Here is a 23,933-nt window from a genome sequence, read left to right on the forward strand (position 1 = left end):
CAGCAAAGGGGACCTACCATCAACGCTGAGAGGAAACCAAGGCCTGCATCTACATTTGAGCAAGAGACATAGAAATATTCTAACCATTAGAAAGATTTCATTCAAGAGGAATAAAACATGTGTGGTGATGGAAATCTAGTCATCTTTGTGGTAATAAGTAGACACAAGTCTTTAAAAAGTAGATATAAGTGAAGATTATTATTTGTAATTAACACAATATGATAAAATGGAGAAAGAGAAATACTGTTTATTATTAAGCTTTTCTTAGGTATTGGTAAGTGGGAGGGGACACGACACATTCAGAAGGAATGGGACTTGAGAAGTGCTTACTTAAGGCTCAAGTCGCACATTCTAGAAGAATCTCCTTCGGTGCCTCTATTGGTTGATAGTGGCATGTTGTTTGGGGACAGGATTCTCATTTCTGGGCAGAAGCAGAAATCCAAACAAATTCCTTCAAACATTGGTAAAACAGGTTATAAAAAAAGGAGTTTAGTAGAATAATCAATAAAGTGAAGGAAGAAGAGAAATTCAATGTAGTCCTGGGGATTCAAGTATTCAGTTGCTGAGAAAAAAATTTCATCCAGAAGTTATTTGGCCATCCAGATGCTGCTTGCCACCCTCCTCCTGCAGTCGTTTCTGTAGAAAAGGCAATAGATGAGGCAATAGATGAGGAGGCCGTTCTGTTTTCATTGAGAAAGAGACAAACTATTTTGATATAAATATCCTCAGGTTATACATTCCTCTCAATTTAGATAAAATGTATTTTCCTACATTTCAAACCAAGAAAAGTCAACTATGAATTACATCCACACTCTGCACAGTGAAGTTTTATTCTAACTCTATACCTGCTCCTAAAATGGTGTTAATTTTTGACTCATGGATGTTTTGGCCTCTTTATCATTCTTAATGTGTTCATTGCAGTGGATCCTGCATCATTTAATACTTGTACAGATGCTAAGCATTTGATAAAATTCATCTTTCATATGAAATCAAACCAACAATATTGTTGCAAGAGGATAGTATGCTTCATAGATAGTGGCATAGGGCTTTATCCTCCAGAATTTTAAATCACTGTTTCTAAATAATTCTTTAAAATACAATAATTTTATTCCTGAGATATCTTAGGTGGTTATTGAACCAGAGGGAAGAAAGGTAAGAAATAGATAATATTCTGGCATCCTTACAAGGTCTAGAATAGGAGTATGTCTGCCATACACACATAGGTATATTCTTAAATTTTATATGCACATGTGTGATTGTCTGTGTATCTATATAGGTATATATATGAATTTATATGCAGCTCAGAGTATTCTTTAAAACTCCCCCTACATTTTCATATCATGTGCCCCAATGTTGCCGTGATGTTATGCCTTTCTTAAACGGGGGAATGGTTCATCCTTCCATCCATTTAATGACTATTTAGAAACCTCCATTACCTGTGAGGTCTTCTTCCTAAGAAGCAGATAAACTCTCTCCTTCATATTCGTGAGGATGCATCTTTTCACTATGACAGATGCCCTTATTGTCACCTCTGGCATTCCTCATTTTATTAGAGTCAGCAACAGTATTCAGGAAACCTAAAGCGTTCTCTGTTTCCCTGCAACTCTTTGGGATCTCTCCATAAAACACAGTGGCATCTTCTCCAAATATCTCCAGAAAGTTCTCAATAAGAATTTCTACAATAGCAATCTGAAACACCACAAGGCAAAAGCAGAAAACTTTGTCATTTCATATAGTTTACAATCACATTTGACATTAGACTTTTGAAATGATGAAACATTTGACATCAAGAGCAATGAGAAAACAGCAGTTACTATAACAAGATACGAACCCTTGAAGTGACTAAGTATATGTTAGGGAGGTATTTAAACATGTTTTCAGTGCAATATATTACAATAAAACTGAAAATTCAATATTCTCACTAATGATTCATAGTTCATGTTTAACTTTTAAAGGTAAATTTGTGTGTGTGTGTGTGTGTGTGTGTGTGTGTGTGTGTGTGTGTAGGCATATGCTTATGTGAGTGTTTATGACTGTTGGAACTAGAAACAGTAGTCAGATGCCTGGAATGAGTTCTCAGTCGTTTGTAGACTGATAGAATTGGATGATAAGGGACCAACTTAGTTCTCCTGCAAAAGGAGAGGAGACGAGACATGTTCATCATCCTTGACAAAGTTTTATTGTTAACCTAAATTTTATTTTCCCTTATACACACACACACACACACACACACACACACACACACACATGTGCACCCCTCCAGGTCTGTCTGTGTGGATGTTTCTACAGAGGCTTAAGTGATATGTGATATGTTAATATGCCCACACTTCTACTTTTACATGCCCCAGATTGAATACAAGGAGTCAGTAATACTGGGCACAGCTAACAGGCTTTCGTCTCCCTTTGCTTCATGAGTACAAAGACACTGCTGTTACTGTCTATGTCTGGAGTAGACATTCTAGATTCTTTACCTCTCACTAGCAATAGTTTGTTAAAGTTGCATAAATAAAGGAACTATTAGGAAGCACCCTGACATTTCTGAGCTGCTACATTGCCAAGAGGAACTGTGAATGAATTGAATTAGTGACATTACGAATATCTTCTCTATTCTTTGGGGTTTCAATTCATGGAGGTAAGAGGGGATCAAGTCACAGAGGCTTGAATAGACTACTTCTCTTATTGTTGGCATCACAATGTTTCATACTCTGTCCATGACATCATTCGGGTGGATCGAGCGGTTTGGCCTTCCTTGAGGAAGTGGTAAGTCTTTGGTTGGAATTTAGGTTTTTAAAATCCATGGATGATTTATTTCCAGGGTGCGCTCTCTGCTTCATGTTTGGTGTCCATGATGAGAGGTCTCAGCTTTTAGCTTCCTGGATCAGTTACCCTGCCTGCTACAGCCATGTGCCTGAGGCTGTGAACATGTGGTTGTAAAGGGCACTATTTGATCTGGATCTTTAACCCCCAGATAAACACTTGCCTCTCTAAGTTGCCTTGGTCATACTATTATACAAAGTGATAGAAAAGTAATGAAGATAAGACATGTTTGTGCCAGAAGTATCAAATCACAGAAATATCTGAGAAGAAATCTTAATTGAGAAAATGCCTCTATAAATTTGGCCTGAAAGTTAGGGAAGTCTGTGGGATATTGTCTTGATCGAATTAATTTGTACTGCCCAGATCACTAAGATGGGGCCATCCTTGAGCTCTTGGTTTGGAGATACACACACACACACATACACACACACACACACACACACACACACACACACACACACACACACACATCAAGCTAATATAAGGCGCAACACAATAAGCAGCAATGTCACTTGGCTACTGCTTTAGTTCTTGCCCCCAGATTCCTGCCTTGCTTCTGGTTGGGCCCTCAGTAATTGTACATAACTGCGTGCATAACATGAAATACATTTTTTTCTCCAAAAGTCGCTCTTCATTGGTGCATTTCCACAGCAATAGTAACAAACTAAAAAAATGTGCTAAGTTGAACAGTGCTTCTAAAAATAAGATGGTGGGGTTAAATAACCTTAACCCACTATATTTCTACCCAGAATGCAACTGACTTTTATATTTTCATATATTTACAAAGTAGGGAATAAATGATTCTCCAGAAAAGCACACTCAGTTATTGCCTTATTTTACATGCAAATATTTCAGTGTATTTTTCATACTTGACTTTCCTTCCTGAACATATAAACAATATGTTTGTATTTGAATAAAACTGCCATAACAAATGAATTATTAAAACATGGACAGTGATAAAACAGAATTGATTGTTCAGATTGGACTAAATATGTAGCTTGATTCATGTAGGAATTTTAGATTGCCAGTATCTTGATATGTGATTATTTAAAAGAGGAGTGTGTGTATAGGTCCAAGCCAAGTAGATTCCCAAGTGACTACGGCATCCCTGTGCTAACTGCCCCATTGGGTGTGACATTACCATGATTTCCCTTCCTCTGAACGTTATCTTTGGAACTTACTAGCTAAAATATACCTTTGCTTCCTTAAAACATTTTTAAAGGAACTTCGTGTCAAAATGCCTGACAAAATATTGAAAATTAAGTTATTAAACTTTTTCAAAATTTTATTTTTCTTGGATATTTTATGAACTTACATTTCAAATGTCATCCCCTTTCACCCTCTCGCATAACCCCTCCGCCTGCTTCTAGAAGGATGCTCCCATCCCAACACCCACTCCCACCTCAACGCCCTGGCATTCCCCTATATTGGTGAAATAAGCCCTCACTGGACCCAGGGTTCTCCTCCTATGGATGCTGAACAAGTCCACCCTCTGCTACATGTGCAGCTGGAGTCGTGGGTCCTTCCATGTGTACTCATTAGCTGGTTGGTGGTTTAGTCCCTGGGAGCTCTGTCTGGTCGGTTAATATTATTGTTCTTTGTTATTAAACTTTTTAATTAGCTTTTTTGCAAACTTAGTCCAACATACTTTGGTCATATTAAGTACCCAGAACTCTTCCTGTAACTAGGCCCATTTTCTACATAACATTTTACCCTTTTTCTTTGAAACCTATTATGACCACTTTGTTAATTATTGCTTTTCTCAGGAGGTTTTTATCTGAGTTACTTAATCTTTCAAACTGTTCTACTGAGAGCTAAGCTTTCAGAAGCAAACCTTACTATGAGGTAAATGAGGATGCCGCTGTGACCACGGAGGGAGCATCAGATGATGCCTTTGCCCTCCCTCTAATTTTGCCTTCTCCATAAAAGATGAGTATGTTTGTTCTTGCAGAAAATTTCAGCTACTTTGTAAAATATTTCTCCAGCTCTAAATTAAGAAGCCATATTAATAATAAATTAGAAATATCAATACAGCACATTGATATGTTTTTATTGCTAGCTCAACTCTTAGGGTCATTGGAAGCTACTGCAGAGGATCCACCTTAGTTCCCAGCACCCATATTGTGGATCACAGTCTCACAATCTAACTTCAATTTCATAATATCCAACTCTATGTTCTAGTGTCCTTGAGCACAAGAATGCAAATGTTGCAGAAATTTAAATGTAGACAATATAAACTAATTTTAAAGTAAGAAAATAAAGATTTTATTCACTCTTTACACACATTAAAATAAGCATTTGGGTGCTAGAATTATGAATATAATGGTGAAGATGTATATGTATGTATATATGCGTGTATATATATATACATATATATATAGGTGGACACACACACACACACACACACACACACACACACACACACACCCCTAAATATAAATCTAAAGCTTTCTCTTGGCATCTATCATCTATGGACACTAGGTAAGGTTAGAATATACAAACTTTCATACAAGCAGATTATGATGTAATAACATGTTTCATTATTTAGAAGTGGATTCTTGCAGGTGTGTTGTTAAGAGTCGGAAGCCTAGCTGGCAATTCAAGCTGGTAGACAAGGTTTTTTTCTGATTGAGCCATAAACTGTAAACAGAATATATTGTATATGGAGCCTTGGTGCCCATATTGTCCACAAACACAGCAAGTGTGACTGAAGAGAAGAATAGCTGGGAATAATAGCAACTTCCACGATATAAAAATTCACCTTGAGATATTTGTCCAAGTGTATATATCATTCCATGTTTTGATACAATACCAGATATCACTTTGTTGAATTCTAGCACTCATCTCTTTATCATCTCTCCTCTATGTCTAAGATTCATGCAAGACGGAATCTCAAACCCAATTGAGAAAGGAATAAATCACTAATATCCAATTCATATTACCAAACTCCCTTCCAAACCTCCTTGAAATAGGTCAGTACCACAAGGGTGGCGTCCTTTAACAGTAATGGTATTGTCAATATGGTCCTCGGCTTCTGTGTCACAATCAAGTCTCTTTTCCCAATGGCAGAAAAAAAAGGAGTTCCACTTGCCTTTTGTGAGATGTCATTCCCAAACTCTGATTTCAAGGGGGTAGAATTCCAAAGCATATTTGGAGCTATGAGAACTGATAGGGCATAAGCCGTCATGTGGTTAACAGAAGCGCGACTTTTAATCTTATGTAGCACACTGAGGAGGTGTCTCACAAGGAGGACGTTGGGTTCTGGCATCTGTTTTAAAAGACTAAACAGAAAAGTGAGGGTTTTATGTTTGTCTGCTTTACAGATAATGATTCTATTAGATCTGAATATTGAAAAAGAGCAATGGGTAACATTTTTGTGGACCAACTCCTAGAATCAAAGTTCACAAGAAATAAAGGATATCACCACAATATTGCCTAAAATATTTTACACAAATCAATTTAATGTATGGTATATTGAGACATTTTTTGAAAATTATGTATCTATGCATGTATGCTATATGTTCCTGGTGACCAGAGCCCAGGGGAGTATGTCAGATACCGTGCAGTAAGAATTTTGATGTCTGATGTTTGCAAGATCATATGGATAGTGAAAACAGATCCACAGTCATCAGGAAAAGATGTTAAGCCCTGAACCATCTCTCTAGTTACCATGGATACACATTTAATATATATTATTATATATATTACATGTACGTTTAACAACTATAACATTATAGTTATATAATATAAATTATATTTAATATTATATAATTATTAAATATAGACACATGTAACGATCCAGTGGCATTCTAGAATTGCTGGGCTGGAAAAGCACAGTGATGAAACTAGGTCATGCACTTATAAAAGCTTCTTTTCCAAATAAGGCAAATATGCTGGTGTCCTGGCTACTAATTGGAGTTCCAAGTTCCTCTTTTACTTAAGAAATCATTCTATGGAGTAATGTGGAGGACAATGTTTCATAGAGATCAAAGCTGAACAAGACCTAGATTTCTTCAGTTTTTTATGGTTGAAAACAATTAATTTGACTTGTCCCACAGAGGAATTTAGATTGTATTCCAGGCTGGGCTGGACCCCACTATATAGCTGAGCCTGTCTGTCAAACCATTGTTATTATAATGTTGAAGCCTCCCTCGTGGTGGGACTACTGGCATGAGGCAAGACACATGCCTGACAAAGACATCTGTTTATAAAGTATCTTTACAAGTGTGAGCAATAGAAGCCTCTTGTCACTGGTAAGCACTTCAGCTTATAATCTTGTAAATACAAGCTAATACTCACCCCAGAACATATCACTGATATGTTTGTGTTGGTCTCCAACTGATTAATGTACCATTACCTTTGTATAGCAGAAATCTTTTGATCATGGGATTCTAGATGAGGGACATCAAGCCACTTTCCATACAGATTAGAACAAAGTAAGCTTCCTTGGATATTCCTAATAAATTCCTTACATATATAAAAATGTAATTGTCAATATACTTTGAAGAAATTACTGGTAATCATCTTTATTGAAGAATATCAGCTTAAATGTAATTTCTTAAGATATTCCCTGCCTGCCATCTTCCAGAATCTCACCTCAAAGTTGACATACCAAGATCATAAAACCTGTAGACATTCTCACCAACAACTGGAGTCAAAGAAACAGAGTTCTGGGCATGGTGGCAATAAAATAAACTTACTCTCAATTCAAAGGGCTTTACCTGGACACAAGCAGCTACTAAAAGTAAGCAGGCCCAGAGAATACATCGTTCTGATTGGACCGTTTCTTGACTAGGTTTGAATTCCTAGTTAAGTAAAGTTCTAGTATGCATGTGCACCTTGCTCACAGATATGAATGAGGAATGCTGGAGCTTCCTAGGTTCCACGTGAAAAGCTCTCAGGGTTTCACATTCCCTTAACTGTATAAGATGTGAGCTCTTTACATTGTACACAGCACATTGTTTGATGAACAGCCAAATCCTTGTATTTGGCTCTTTCCAGTCATGTTTTATCACATATGCTCAGAGATTTCAAGAGTGGGCACATTAATATGTGTGAGGCATAGGTAGGCACGGTAGTACACACCTTGACTCTCAGAAGTCAGAATGATGCAATTTGGCTTTAGGTTAGAAGCTAGAATGGGTTTTAAACATGGATGAGTCTAAAGATAGATAGATAGATAGATAGATAGATAGATAGATAGATAGATAGATAGATAGATGATAGATACATAGAAGATAGATAAATAAGAAAATGGGGAAATCTCAATTTTTGACAAGAAAAACCACAAGACAACAAATTACCCTATATAGCTATATATATATATATATACCCTATATATAAAATGCATATATTCTCTTATCTTAATAAATAACGGCAAATAGGCAAATAGTTCAGTATTAACTAGTTCTGAAAACATCCTAGTCACTTTTTAAGTTTATATTTTATTAAATGTTGATTCATTACAGTGTTTTCTGAGTTGTAAAGGGTCAGGCATAGTTTGAAATAGCAGGAGTCGAGAACTGAGAAATGTTGGAGAATCCTGAGTGGTCTTATAATTTTCAAGTGCTACGTGAGCATGGAGCTCTAATGTGGCACTGGGCTTTGGCCAGAAGAGCGAGCAACAGTTGGCAAGTCGAGGAGGAATCGAGTGCTACCGTTATCAAATGTTCTTATACTTGCCTACTTTCAGACCACCATCTTTCCCCTTGATATCTGGGGCCACTCCTCCAGAATCTACTGAGTGTTGCTCTCAGAAAATGCAGAATAAAAAAAAGCTATTTCCATTTTATCCAGTGTTTATAGACAGCTCTACTAATTTTCAATGTGGTACACTCTTCAGCAGCAGATCAGACTAACTATTGGATATAAACATTGGATTACAAAGAAACATCTGGAATATGTGAATTTTTTTTGGTAGAAAAAGAAAAGATTTATGTACTAGATAAATGGCAACATTTAACTCTCTGTGAACCTATTACATGATAGACTACCCATTTTCAACTGTTGTTATTTACGAAGAATATTTTGCTTTGGTATGATTTATGAAATAAGTTTTATAAATCAACTTTTGCCATATAGCGGTGTCTATCACTTGATTTATTATCAAATCATACAGTGTGGTCAAAGGTGAAATCAGTGGAGTAGTTTGTATAATGACAAACCAGAGTGCATGAGACATATGGAGGCGTTAACTTCTCATAGAGGGTCTTCAAATATGCCGTTATGATTCACATACACTGTCAGACTTTTATCTACCACCATTATCAGTTTATCTCAAGGAAGTAAATTACTTATTGCTCAACTCTCAATTAGAGGGATGCCAAGTGTAGGTGATGTTAAATCTTTCTCTACCTTTATGACAGATGCTACAACATAAACAGATTCCTGTCTCAAGTTAATTTCCTCTCCAGAGTCAAGCTTTTGTTTTAAGGTGAGGTATGATTTATTAGCTAACGTTCTGAAGATTCTTTCTGTGCTTGGTCCTTTTTCATCGATGAGAGAGAGCATATCCTGTATGGGAGGAAGACAAGAGGCAATCATGGCATATCCACCCAGAGCATTGGCAAACATGAGTACAGAGGTACAACTGGAAGGAAGGCAGGAGATTGATTTTTTCTAAGTCTTCTAAATATATTTTTCTCTTCTAATCCAATCTTAAGCACTGGAGGGATTTTTGCTTGGTTGTTTTGTTTTAATTTGTGTTCTCTAGAAGCTTTTTTCTCATTAAACTTCCCTCCTACTTTCATTTCATTTTTTAAAGCTTCTTTAATATCCTGTCCTCTGAATTCTTATTTTCAATTTCCAGTATCAAAAGATACTAAGAACCTAAGAGAAGAATTCCAATTCCTTCTTCATTGTGTCACTATTTAAAAATTACTATCACTCTCACTCACAACGTTAATGAGGATTTTTTTCTATTTGCAAAGTTGGCATGATACAATTATGATTGCCAGAAAGTTTTCAAGGTGTGGGCAGTAGTTACCAGGTATCTGATAGGATAAACATGTTCATATGCAGAAAAATTTTCAACTGAGTGAAGAGTTTGCTGAACAGTAACTATGTATTTTCAATGGCAACTTAGTAGTTTAGTTAAAAAACTCAAACCATATTAAGTGGCTTTTAAACATGTTCTATTTAAATGCATGTACTACTGTCTAGAAGAAAACAGTGCTTATGACTGATTGCTGATAATTTAAAACAAAACACAATGTATTTTGAATTATTAGATTTAATAATCTCAGAGGCAATGACATTAGGGGAGACCTCAGAATAAAATGAGGTCATGATAGAAGCTCGAGAAAGTTAGGGTAAGAGACACAGTATGATATGCATCGATCCATTTTCTCCTCAAACTGGTGGTTTTGGGTTGATGCTGAAGTCACTGAACAATATGACAATACGTTTTGCTTTGTTTCATTTTCAACATGTTTGTAATACATGAACCAAACCAGTGGGATATTATTTTTCTAAGGCACTATTTTAAAAGGATCTCACCCTTATTGGTATGGCGTCTAAACATTTATTAACTTGATAACGGAAATGAGTGAGAACACAGGATCCCAGAAGTTATATGAGACATGAAAGCTATAGAAAACCAAAACGGCACTCACCAAAATTGGAGCAGGCAGATTACCATCCTTACAGATACTCTTGAGAGACTTTCCAAAGAGGTGTCCCTTGTTTGGTGCTGATGGGGATGGGGTCATACACACATTGTCATGGCTGGTACCAGAGCCACAGGTAATCATTGGTTTTGTAATCATTTGTCTTTTGACAGGTTTCTCAGATTCTAAGAAAGAAGGAAAATCCTCGTATGTAGTAGTTGAACTCAATCATCCCATTTTATCTACTTGATATTATAGCATTTATGATATTGAGGGATTGGTTAATGACCTTTTTCCTACTGATTATTCTCCCTGAAATCCTGAACATAGGTAAAGCAGGACGCCAGATCTAATTCACATTCAGTTCTTCTAGTGCCATTCCTAGACAGTGCTGTCTAAACTACACTGCACTTCGTTGTGTGGCACCTGACAGATAGTTATGCATGGCCCATATTTCTAGGTCTAATCAATAAATTCTTGTGTTTGTGTTCAAAGCTACGTATAAAGGTCTTAGAATGAAACAGTTATATAGCGTTATATAGTCCCTAATTCCCTGTGTGATTTCTGACTGAATGGCCATGGGCAACCATAATCTAACGGCTCTATCTGAACTGACCACTCCTCTTGTCTGATAGCCTTCAGCTTCTTCGTGAGAGTGCCACATATTGTCATGTCTACCTCTTTGTTACGGTTGGATTATGGTATAGTTAGACTTTCAAAAGAGACAGTCATGGTGGTACATGCCTTTTATCCCATCACTAGAGAGGCAGAGGCAGGCAGATCTCTGGAAGTCCAAGGCCAGGCTCATATACAAAGCAAGTTCCAAGACAGTGAGCATATATTATATATGCAGTGTTACATAAAAAGAAACCACATCTCAGAAGATCAAAAAATGTGGGGTTTTTTTTGTTTTTTTTTTCTTCAAAATTGACTTGTCATTTTATTATAAAAATCAACACAGGAATCAAAATACACATATACTTAACTTTATTTGGCACTACTGGGATTTACCTTCTACATGCACTCAGGACCACTGGGAAGAGGGAATAAAAATTTACAGGAAGTTTCTAACAATAGAACACCTGTGATGACTAGGTGAGGGGATACTTTACAATGGCTTTAGTAAATGCCAGATCTGTGATTGTGGTAAATGATGATTTGGGTTCTTTGTGATTCTAACTTTTAAATTATGTCTATAGGATATCTTTACTTACCTATAGTCCCCTCATTGTGAAGAGGAACAGCTGGACTTATGGTCACTGAATCCTTGCCTGTAGGGCATGACCTCCCACTTCGACAGCGGTTATCTTGATATTCCTTGTCCGCTGTCTCACCAAAGTAAGTTATATTGTTTAGGGAACATGATGCTTTCTCTACATCAGGGCAAGACAGTGAGGTGGCCTGAGAGCATAAAGCCATGTCTTCTCCAAATATTTTTAGACTGTTTCCAATGAGAAATTTTATAAGGGAAACCTGTGACAAAATGGGAAAAACAGAGTATCACTTTGTGTGCTTGTAAATCCCCCATTGATATATGAGGCTTGGAGGTTAGAACTGTATAGCTCAAAATTCTAAGAAAAAGTCAGCTGTCATAAAATACAGGAGAGAGTTTTCCATTAGAAATTTGAAAAACTATCTTGAGATGGGATGTAAAAACTGCCATCAACAAGCACAGTACACTCTAAGAGGATGCTTTGCAGTGTTTCCATTGCGATGACTACTGTTTATTGCCAATTGACTAACTTTGGTTCCATATGTCATATGCATAGCTGACAATTCACTGACAATTCACTCACTCAAATCCCATAAATCATTGTTTTTCCTGAAGAATATAATTCAAAGGTGTATTTATTTAAGAACAAAAAAACAAAAAACGGTGACTCTGAAAAAATCATTCTATATTTCTGTCTCATGGTTAAGACATGGCCACCTTAGGCATAAAATCTGTGTCTCATTACCTCATTTGAGATGTCATTTGCTAATCCAGAGCTGCAGGAACTAGGCAGACATAGGATACTTGGGGCCATGCAAACAGATAAACTGTAAGCGGTCATCTGATTAACTGCAGAATTTCTGTCTATGTTGTGTAACATTCTGAAAAGTTGTCTCAAGAGAATGACATTTGGGTGGGGCAGCTGCTCTAAAAGACTAAACAGAGACATGTTATTTTAAAACAAAAATTTTTTACTCAGGATGTAGTAAATTTGAAGAAAGGCAATGGAATAAATTACTACATCTTATTCATTGCCCTCAGAAAAAAAAGTCAATAAAAGGAGAAATGTTCCCTGAAAATATTGCATGAAATACCTCCCCAAAATCAATTTTTAAAAAAGGAAAAGTTTAACTGGATATTACTTAAAATAAACATACCACCCGCGGATCCCGGCCCGCAGCAGCTCTCTGCTCCCAGACCCGGTGAGAGAGAGACCCAACCGCCTGGTCAGGTGGGCACTCCTGAGGCTGCAGAGCGGAGGAGACCACCAACACTGCTCACCCCTGCCCACATCCCTGGCCCAAGAGGAAACTGTATAAGGCCTCTGGGTTCCCGTGGGGGAGGGCCCAGGAGCGGCAGGACCCCTGCCAGAGACACCGCCGGACCCTGAAGGAAACAGACCGGATAAACAGTTCTCTGCACCCAAATCCCGTGGGAGGGAGAGCTAAACCTTCAGAGAGGCAGACAAGCCTGGGAAACCAGAAGAGACTGCTCCCTGCACACACATCTCGGACGCCAGAGGAAAAAGCCAAAGACCATCTGGAACCCTGGTGCACTGAAGCTCCCGGAAGGGGCGGCACAGGTCTTCCTGGTTGCTGCCGCTGCAGAGAGCCCCTGGGCAGCACCCCACGAGCAAACCTGAGCCTCGGGACCACAGGTAAGACCAAATTTTCTGCTGCAAGAAAGCTGCCTGGTGAACTCAAGACACAGGCCCACAGGAACGGCTGAAGACCTGTAGAGAGGAAAAACTACACGCCCGAAAGCAGAACACTCTGTCCCCATAACTGACTGAAAGAGAGGAAAACAGGTCTACAGCACTCCTGACACACAGGCTTATAGGACAGTCTAGCCACTGTCAGAAATAGCAGAACAAAGTAACACTAGAGATAATCTGATGGCGAGAGGCAAGCGCAGGAACCCAAGCAACAGAAACCAAGACTACATGCCATCATCGGAGCCCAATTCTCCCACCAAAACAAACATGGAATATCCAAACACACCAGAAAAGCAAGATCTAGTTTCAAAATCATATTTAATCATGATGCTGGAGGACTTCAAGAAAGACATGAACACACTTAGGGAAACACAGGAAAACATTAATAAACAAGTAAAAGCCTACAGAGAGGAATCGCAAAAATCCCTGAAAGAATTCCAGGAAAACACAATCAAACAGTTGAAGGAATTAGGAATTAAAAATGGAAATAGAAGCAATCAAGAAAGAACACATGGAAACAACCCTGGATATAGAAAACCAAAAGAAGAGACAAGGAGCTGTAGATACAAGCTTCACCAACAGAATACAAGAGATGGAAGAGAGAATCTCAGGAGCAGAAGATTCCATAGAAATCATTGACTCAACTGTCAAAGATAATGTAAAGCGTAAAAAGCTACTGGTCCAAAACATACAGGAAATCCAGGACTCAATGAGAAGATCAAACCTAAGGATAATAGGTATAGAAGAGAGTGAAGACTCCCAGCTCAAAGGACCAGTAAATATCTTCAACAAAATCATAGAAGAAAACTTCCCTAACCTAAAAAAAGAGATACCCATAGACATACAAGAAGCCTACAGAACTCCAAATAGATTGGACCAGAAAAGAAACACCTCCCGTCACATAATTGTCAAAACACCAAACGCACAAAATAAAGAAAGAATATTAAAAGCAGTAAGGGAAAAAGGTCAAGTAACATATAAGAGCAGACCTATCAGAATCACACCAGACTTCTCGCCAGAAACTATGAAGGCCAGAAGATCCTGGACTGATGTTATACAGACCCTAAGAGAACACAAATGCCAGCAGGTTACTGTATCCAGCAAAACTCTCAATTAACATTGATGGAGAAACCAAGATATTCCATGACAAAACCAAATTTACACAATATCTTTCTACAAATCCAGCACTACAAAGGATAATAAATGGTAAAGCCCAACATAAGGAGGCAAGCTATACCCTAGAAGAAGCAAGACACTAATCGTCTTGGCAACAAAACAAAGAGAATGAAAGCACACAAACATAACCTCACATCCAAATATGAATATAACGGGAAGCAATAATCACTATTCCTTAATATCTCTCAATATCAATGGCCTCAACTCCCCAATAAAAAGACATAGATTAACAAACTGGATACGCAACGAGGACCCTGCATTCTGCTGCCTACAGGAAACACACCTCAGAGACAAAGACAGACACTACCTCAGAGTGAAAGGCTGGAAAACAACTTTCCAAGCAAATGGTCAGAAGAAGCAAGCTGGAGTAGCCATTCTAATATCAAATAAAATCAATTTCCAACTAAAAGTCATCAAAAAAGATAAGGAAGGACACTTCATATTCATCAAAGGAAAAATCCACCAAGATGAACTCTCAATCCTAAATATCTATGCCCCAAATACAAGGGCACCTACATACGTAAAAGAAACCTTACTAAAGCTCAAAACACACATTGCACCTCACACAATAATAGTGGGAGATTTCAACACCCCACTCTCATCAATGGACAGATCATGGAAACAGAAATTAAACAGTGATGTCGACAGACTAAGAGAAGTCATGAGCCAAATGGACTTAACGGATATTTAAAGAACATTCTATCCTAAAGCAAAAGGATATACCTTCTTCTCAGCTCCTCATGGTACTTTCTCCAAAATTGACCATATAATTGGTCAAAAAACGGGCCTCAACAGGTACAGAAAGATAGAAATAATCCCATGCGTGCTATCAGACCACCACGGCCTAAAACTGGTCTTCAATAACAATAAGGGAAGAATGCCCACATATACGTGGAAATTGAACAATGCTCTACTCAATGATAACCTGGTCAAGGAAGAAATAAAGAAAGAAATTAAAAACTTTTTAGAATTTAATGAAAATGAAGATACAACATACTCAAACTTATGGGACACAATGAAAGCTGTGCTAAGAGGAAAACTCATAGCGCTGAGTGCCTGCAGAAAGAAACAGGAAAGAGCATATGTCAGCAGCTTGACAGCACACCTAAAAGCTCTAGAACAAAAAGAAGCAAATACACCCAGGAGGAGTAGAAGGCAGGAAATAATCAAACTCAGAGCTGAAATCAACCAAGTAGAAACAAAAAGGACCATAGAAAGAATCAACAGAACCAAAAGTTGGTTCTTTGAGAAAATCAACAAGATAGATAAACCCTTAGCCAGACTAACGAGAGGACACAGAGAGCGTGTCCAAATTAACAAAATCAGAAATGAAAAGGGAGACATAACTACAGATTCAGAGGAAATTCAAAAAATCATCAGATCTTACTATAAAAACCTATATTCAACAAAATTTGAAAATCTTCAGGAAATGGACAATTTCCTAGACAGATACCAGGTATCGAAGTTAAATCAGGAACAGATAAACCAGTTAAACAACCCCATAACTCCTAAGGAAATAGAAGCAGTCATTAAAGGTCTCCCAACCAAAAAGAGCCCAGGTCCAGACGGGTTTAGTGCAGAATTCTATCAAACCTTCATAGAAGACCTCATACCAATATTATCCAAACTATTCCACAAAATTGAAACAGATGGAGCCCTACCGAATTCCTTCTACGAAGCCACAATTACTCTTATACCTAAACCACACAAAGACACAACAAAGAAAGAGAACTTCAGACCAATTTCCCTTATGAATATCGATGCAAAAATACTCAATAAAATTCTGGCAAACCGAATTCAAGAGCACATCAAAACAATCATCCACCATGATCAAGTAGGCTTCATCCCAGGCATGCAGGGATGGTTTAATATACGGAAAACCACCAATGTGATCCATTATATAAACAAACTGAAAGAACAGAACCACATGATCATTTCATTAGATGCTGAGAAAGCATTTGACAAAATTCAACACCCCTTCATGATAAAAGTCCTGGAAAGAATAGGAATTCAAGGCCCATAACTAAACATAGTAAAAGCCATATACAGCAAACCAGTTGCTAACATTAAACTAAATGGAGAGAAACTTGAAGCAATCCCACTAAAATCAGGGACTAGACAAGGCTGCCCACTCTCTCCCTACTTATTCAATATAGTTCTTGAAGTTCTAGCCAGAGCAATCAGACAACAAAAGGAGATCAAGGGGATACAGATCGGAAAAGAAGAGGTCAAAATATCACTATTTGCAGATGACATGATAGTATATTTAAGTGATCCCAAAAGTTCCACCAGAGAACTACTAAAGCTGATAAACAACTTCAGCAAAGTGGCTGGGTATAAAATTAACTCAAATAAATCAGTTGCCTTCCTCTATACAAAAGAGAAACAAGCCGAGAAAGAAATTAGGGAAACGACACCCTTCATAATAGACCCAAATAATATAAAGTACCTCGGTGTGACTTTAACCAAGCAAGTAAAAGATCTGTACAATAAGAACTTCAAGACACTGAGGAAAGAAATTGAAGAAGACCTCAGAAGATGGAAAGATCTCCCATGCTCATGGATTGGCAGGATTAATATAGTAAAAATGGCCATTTTACCAAAAGCAATCTACAGATTCAATGCAATCCCCATCAAAATACCAATCCAATTCTTCAAAGAGTTAGACAGAACAATTTGCAAATTCATCTGGAATAACAAAAAACCCAGGATAGCTAAAGCTATCCTCAACAATAAAAGGACTTCAGGGGGAATCACTATCCCTGTACTCAAGCAGTATTACAAAGCAATAGTGATAAAAACTGCATGGTATTGGTACAGAGACAGACAGATAGACCAATGGAATAGAATTGAAGACCCAGAAATGAACCCACACACCTATGGTCACTTGATTTTTGACAAAGGAGCCAAAACCATCCAATGGAAAAAAGATAGCATTTTCAGCAAATGGTGCTGGTTTAACTGGAGGGCAACATGTAGAAGAATGCAGATCGATCCATGCTTATCACCCTGTACAAAGCTTAAGTCCAAGTGGATCAAGGACCTCCACATCAAACCAGACACACTCAAACTAATAGAAGAAAAACTAGGGAAGCATCTGGAACACATGGGCACTGGAAAAAATTTCCTGAACAAAACACCAATGGCTTATGCTCTAAGATCAAGAATCGACAAATGGGATCTCATAAAACTGCAAAGCTTCTGTAAGGCAAAGGACACTGTGGTTAGGACAAAACGGCAACCAACAGATTGGGAAAAGATCTTTACCAATCCTACAACAGATAGAGGCCTTATATCCAAAATATACAAAGAACTCAAGAAGTTAGACCGCAGGGAAACAAATAACCCTATTAAAAAATGGGGTTCAGAGCTAAACAAAGAATTCACAGCTGAGGAATGCCGAATGGCTGAGAAACACCTAAAGAAATGTTCAACATCTTTAGTCATAAGGGAAATGCAAATCAAAACAACCCTGAGATTTCACCTCACACCAGTGCGATTGGCTAAGATCAAAAACTCAGGTGACAGCAGATGCTGGCGAGGATGTGGAGAAAGAGGAACACTCCTCCATTGTTGGTGGGATTGCAGACTGGTAAAACCATTCTGGAAATCAGTCTGGAGGTTCCTCAGAAAATTGGACATTGAACTGCCTGAGGATCCAGCTATACCTCTCTTGGGCATATACCCAAAAGATGCCTCAACATATAAAAGAGACACGTGCTCCACTATGTTCATCGCAGCCTTATTTATAATAGCCAGAAAATGGAAAGAACCCAGATGCCCTTCAACAGAGGAATGGATACAGAAAATGTGGTACATCTACACAATGGAATATTACTCAGCTATCAAAAACGAGTTTATGAAATTCGTAGGCAAATGGTTGGAACTGGAAAATATCATCCTGAGTGAGCTAACCCAATCACAGAAAGACATACATGGTATGCACTCATTGATAAGTGGCTATTAGCCCAAATGCTTGAATTACCCTAGAACCCTAGAACAAACGAAACTCAAGATGGATGATCAAAATGTGAATGCTTCACTCCTTCTTTAAATGAGGAAAAAGAATACCCTTGGCAGGGAAGGGAGAGGCAAAGATTAAAACAGAGACTGAAGGAACACCCATTCAGAGCCTGCCCCACATGTGGCCCATACATATACAGCCACCCAATTAGACAAGATGGATGAAGCAAAGAAGTGCAGACCGACAGGAGCCGGATGTAGATCGCTCCTGAGAGACACAGCCAGAATACAGCAAATATAGAGGCGAATGCCAGCAGCAAACCACTGAACTGAGAATAGGTCCCCTATTGAAGGAATCAGAGAAAGAACTGGAAGAGCTTGAAGGGGCTCGAGACCCCAAAAGTACAACAATGCCAAGCAACCAGAGCTTCCAGGGACTAAGCCACTACCTAAAGACTATACATGGACTGACCCTGGACTCTGACCCCATAGGTAGCAATGAATATCCTAGTAAGAGCACCAGTGGAAGGGGAAGCCCTGGGTCCTGCTAAGACTGAACCCCCAGTGAACTAGTCTATGGGGGGAGGGCGGCAATGGGGGGAGGGTTGGGAGGGGAACACCCATAAGGAAGGGGAGGGGGGAGGGGGATGTTTGCCCGGAAACCGGGAAAGGGAATAACACTCGAAATGTATATAAGAAATACTCAAGTTAATAAAAAAAAATAAATAAAAATAAAAGAAAAAAAAATAAACATACCTAAAACACTTACGGCTTTCTGTAATGTGTTCAACTAAGGGAACACTGCAAAGTAAATTGTTAAAATTTAAAATAGCCCTGTATTTCGGAGGTATCAATTATGCAATGGTATCAGGTCATTAGAGGCTAAAGTTTACTTGTTATGCAAGAGGTCATTAAAGAATTTCATGTACAGACACATTTCATTGAAGATTTCTTCTTAATTAGACATAGTTTTCATTGTTAAATATTATAGAAAGCTGAACTGACAAATTGGAAGTCCACTATAACCTATGGAGCAATACAAATTCACAGTGTGTGCAATGTTGAAATTTTCATATTGAGAATTTAAAGGGAAAAAGTTATTGTCATGAGATCTGTTTCTTTTTCCTTTTCATTAAAACCTAGGTGCTCTTGACAGTTTAGAGGGCCCAGGCTGACCCCAGGCTGTTGGTGATTACACCTTTGCTTCTCAAATGCTGTGATTACGAACACGAGACACTGTGCTGCCGAAAGAAAGAAGTCACACTTTTTTCAAAATGTCTTCCATCTTTTGGGCATTTGGAACTATTTGTTGTCAGTGGAAATTCTTTTGTAAATCATTCTGGGGTTTATAATCTAATGTTTCCAAGCAAACATTATTCCTATTTTTTGTTGCTATCTAAGCAATTAGGGAATCATTACCTCTGCACTGCAGCTAGTTTCTCCTCTTCATTCCTTTGGTCAAGGACACCAAGCCATACGTCATACAGTCTAGATGTCAACACACTTCCTTGGATACTACGAAGAAACTCCTTACAAAGAAAATATATTTTTTGTGGAAAATATAAATCACAGAAATTACTGAAAATATTTCCTACTGTAAAATTCAGTTTAGTCCCAACTTCCTTCACAGTGTTCATCCTTCCCCCTAGGCAGAACCTTGTCTGACATGGAGACCCACTAACGGGTCTTGAATTTTCTCCAAAGTTCAAAACCTCAGAGCAGACTCTGGGTAGTGCTGGGAATGCAGGCAAATCTCCCCTCTGTTCCAAAGGACTCCATTGGACATCTGAACAAATTAAATTAGCATACATCGAAGAGACCAACACCTCCTCTCCAACCCTACTTTCAGAAAACATACATCCTGTAGTAATCTCATTGGTAGCAAAGAAACAAATGATCTAAACACACAAACTTTTGCTCATAAGCAGAAGTTGAATGAACCTGGGGTTTCTTTCTTGTGCTATGTTCTCTGAAGGGGGAAAATGCTTCTAGTAAAATCATGTAAGTGGTGGAAGAAATTAAATACTCGTCTTTGTGTAGTGACTGTGAAGGAAATATCACTAAGCTGGGCATGCTACGTTTTGTGATGCATAAGGAGTCATAAGAGAGTGCACCTGCAGTCACAGAACTCAACACAGCTCAACGGTAAGTTCATTTTGGTGCCGACACCGTAGCTATTAGTAGGTTAGGCTAATATTTTGGAATGTGATATGGTATTGTGAAGGGAGATTTAGAAAATTTAGGCTTATGTTTTGGTATAAGCGAATCACTTCCAGATGTGTATCTTATAGATGGAATTCCTGACTATTTTCTACAATTACGATATGTGTTACTTGGTCTGCTATAAATGATTTCTGAACTGTTGGCATTTCTCATGTAGTCAAAATTATTCTTTGTTTTTATTATTATTCTTATCACTGTTTTTACTCACCTAAAGTTATATAGAAGGTACAACTTCATATTATGTATTACATGTAAGTGTGATGTTTTAAGTATGAAAGAGGAATCTAAATTTTGGGCTGACAATACTTTCCAAAATAGACCTAGACTATCTAAAAAATATCACAGAACCAGGCATGAAAAAAACCCACATTGCAAGTTGTTCAGCGGAGTATCTTAAAGGTATACATATGATTGTTGCTACCCTCGATTACCTCTGTTGCTAGAGTTGCAGACATGCAATGCACTTCAGACACAGGACTTGGAGCATCTGAGCTGGGTTTGACATGTAAACCTCCTCCCTGAGGTCAAGCTTTAATAGTATTCAAAGGTGCTATGCAAGCTACAAAGAGGACAGAGGACAGCAAAGAACAGTTCTACAAAGCTTCACCTATGAACCACAACAATGACAAGCATGACAAATTCTTCCTAAGTGGGCAATAGTGACACATTTTCCAGGCAATAAAACACAGCTATTAATCAGACCTAGAGCCTGCCCAAAGTACAGGAAACTTTACACTCATCCAGGGATAATGAGGTTGCCATGGCTCTTAAAGGAGAATGACCTCCAGCCATGTCACTAGATAAGCATAATTTCTAACTATATTCTAAATTTTATTCTATTCCAGAGTGTAGCTTTTACCCATCCATTAAAGAAGGTTCATTTTGCAATATATGGAAACCAATATGGAAATCATAACTGTTCAAAATTATAGTGAACAAAAATCATCTCCAATGTGTGTGTGTGTGTGTGTGTGTGTGTGTGTGTGTGTGTGTGTGTGTGTGTGTGTGTACACCCTCCTGAATCTTAGGATGTGGGAAAATTGCTTAAAAGATCTAGAAAGATTGTGAACAAGAAGATCACGGGACCTGCTTTATATTCTACCACCTGGAAAGGATGGGCAGGTAACACTCACCGTAATCCCACAAGTACAGTTGCTTAAACACCTGAACAAAGCCATCATCCCTCTAATGACAGTTGGGATGGGAAAATCTCATGAAGCTGAATTTCTAGATGAAGAACTACAGATGCATAAATACAAATGATAGTGGAAAAATTAGTCTTTCTGAAAGATGAACTCCCTAATTGATAATCCAGTACAAAATCCAGTACTCTGATAAAGTACATATACTGCCAACCATAAATGGACTCATCAGATTGTTTAAAATGGATTATGGATTCATATGTATGAATGTAATGATAATAACTTTTCAAAAAGGAGCTATCCCAGTGGGTGAGGATGGACTTATCCTGTAGAGACTTGATGCCAAAGGGAAGGGGTTGCTGAGGGTGGGATGAGGTGTGTGTGTGACTGAGGGGGGTTGGTGAGTGGGGGAGCACCCTCTCAGAGGCCAAGGGGAGTGAGGGAAGGGATGGAGAACTCTGGGAGGGGGGCAGAGAAAGAGAAGGACATTTGAATGTAAATCAATAATTTAATAAGTAAATTAAATTTTTAAAAGGGAGGCCATGTATTTGAGAGGGAGTGGGAAGACGAGGGGAAGCGTAAGAGAATTACAGCAAAGAGAAGGAGTGAATAAAACCAATCACTTGGTGGGGTTACAGGGTTGGCTCCATGCGAGAGACTGCATTTCACAGTTATGAGGACTTGGATTTGATGCCAACATTGAGAGAGGGAGAGGGAAAATGAGAGGGAGAGGTAGTGGGGAGGAAGATTACTGGATCTTGCTGTCTATGTATTAACAAGGAATTTTTGGAGGAGGCACTTGGTCTATTGAGGAAGAAATACCTGGTCCCCAGAAATAAAGTAGAGAATGATAAAGAATCAAAAACACTGGGGGCAAAGCACACCCACCTGGGCATGCTCAGTAGATGACATGAATGTGCATGTCCGAACTGTCCCTCCACACACTAATATTATTTTGGAATGAGTGTCTCACTGAGGAATCAAAAAAAAAAAGTTTCTTTGCTACATTAGACTCCGTTATGAGTGGTTAATGTTTCAAGTTATATTTTCTTATCACTATCACTAATGTTACTCTTTTGGTCTGGAATGGTTAACAATAAACATAAAATGGTGATGCATTATCGCAAAGGAAAATGTGTATAACATATGGGGTTTCTACCATAAAAGGAGAATCCGTTTGCTTTGGGAATGTTTGGAAACTTTCAGCCTATCAGATTTTGATCCTTTATCTCTGCTGTCAGGGAAAGAATGATGAAGAAGTACTGCCCAGAGTCAGTGGACTCCTCATGGGGAGGATGCAAGGGCTCTGCCTACCTTTAAGACAGATGCCACTACGTGGACATCTTCCTTGTTCATGTTCACCTTTGTCCCAGAATCCAGCTTGTCTTTTAGGGAGTGGCATGCTGACATATTGGTTGATAGCCTGAAGATACCGTCAGTGCTTGGTCCTTTTTCATTGATAAGTGAGAACATATCCTAAGTGAAGAAAGGGGAACTCTTGTCACTACGCCCATAGCACAGAGTTGAGAATTACATCAGCAGTACTCATGGGCAAGACCCGAGATGTGTGAAGAGGACGTTGAACTCATTTTGGTGCCTCTGATTGTCTTTTGTTCTACTCATTGCTCTAATGTTAACCCTGAAACTTCAGGGATATTCATTTGTATCAGATTTTCCACTCAAGTAAAGAGATAGCTTTAAAGTTAACTTTTGCCATAGACTGGTTATGGTGAATAGCACTGTCTTCTCTTCCTATTTTTAAGTCAAGGATTTGATACATAACTGCCTCCCCCTCATGCTGATAGAAATGAACAGCGATATTTAAGAAGCAGGATTTTGTCTTCAAGATAGCCAGGGAAGAAACATGTGATACCAGAATTGCTTTAGGAAGATTTCCATCCTCACAAATAACGGCAAGATCATTTCCAAAGAGTTTTCCTCGCTTAGTGACTGGCAGGGATGTGCAAACTTGGTCGTGCTGGGGCACCGAGGCCCTGTGGAATATTCGAGTTATGAAAGACCACCTTTTTTTCACTTTTTTCTTCTCTGAATCTAAAAAGAATTTGAAAGCATCGCAT

At 38.4% G+C, this 23,933-nt stretch overlaps 1 protein-coding gene across 3 annotated transcripts in view; it reads right to left on the bottom strand.

Moving 5' to 3' along the window:
• Nucleotides 1–222: 222 nt before the first annotated feature.
• The window catches only part of 1700006A11Rikl (RIKEN cDNA 1700006A11 gene like), a 31,128-nt gene continuing 7,417 nt past the window's right edge, over nt 223–23,933 (bottom strand). The window contains 12 exon segments of one of the 3 annotated variants that reach the window (NM_001447408.1): nt 223–636; nt 1,437–1,689; nt 5,909–6,098; nt 7,175–7,284; nt 9,172–9,330; nt 10,431–10,609; nt 11,639–11,897; nt 12,383–12,572; nt 19,247–19,291; nt 19,910–20,019; nt 23,170–23,331; nt 23,729–23,907. In NM_001447408.1, the coding sequence (NP_001434337.1) occupies nt 1,453–1,689; nt 5,909–6,098; nt 7,175–7,284; nt 9,172–9,330; nt 10,431–10,609; nt 11,639–11,897; nt 12,383–12,572; nt 19,247–19,291; nt 19,910–20,019; nt 23,170–23,331; nt 23,729–23,907 (1,820 nt within the window). In that variant the 3' untranslated portion in view covers nt 223–636; nt 1,437–1,452. 3 annotated transcript variants of the gene reach the window in all.

This window comes from Rattus norvegicus, chromosome 2 (genome assembly GCF_021556685.1).
Source record: "Rattus norvegicus strain SHRSP/BbbUtx chromosome 2, alternate assembly SHRSP_T2T, whole genome shotgun sequence".
NCBI classification, from domain to species: Eukaryota; Metazoa; Chordata; class Mammalia; order Rodentia; family Muridae; genus Rattus; species Rattus norvegicus.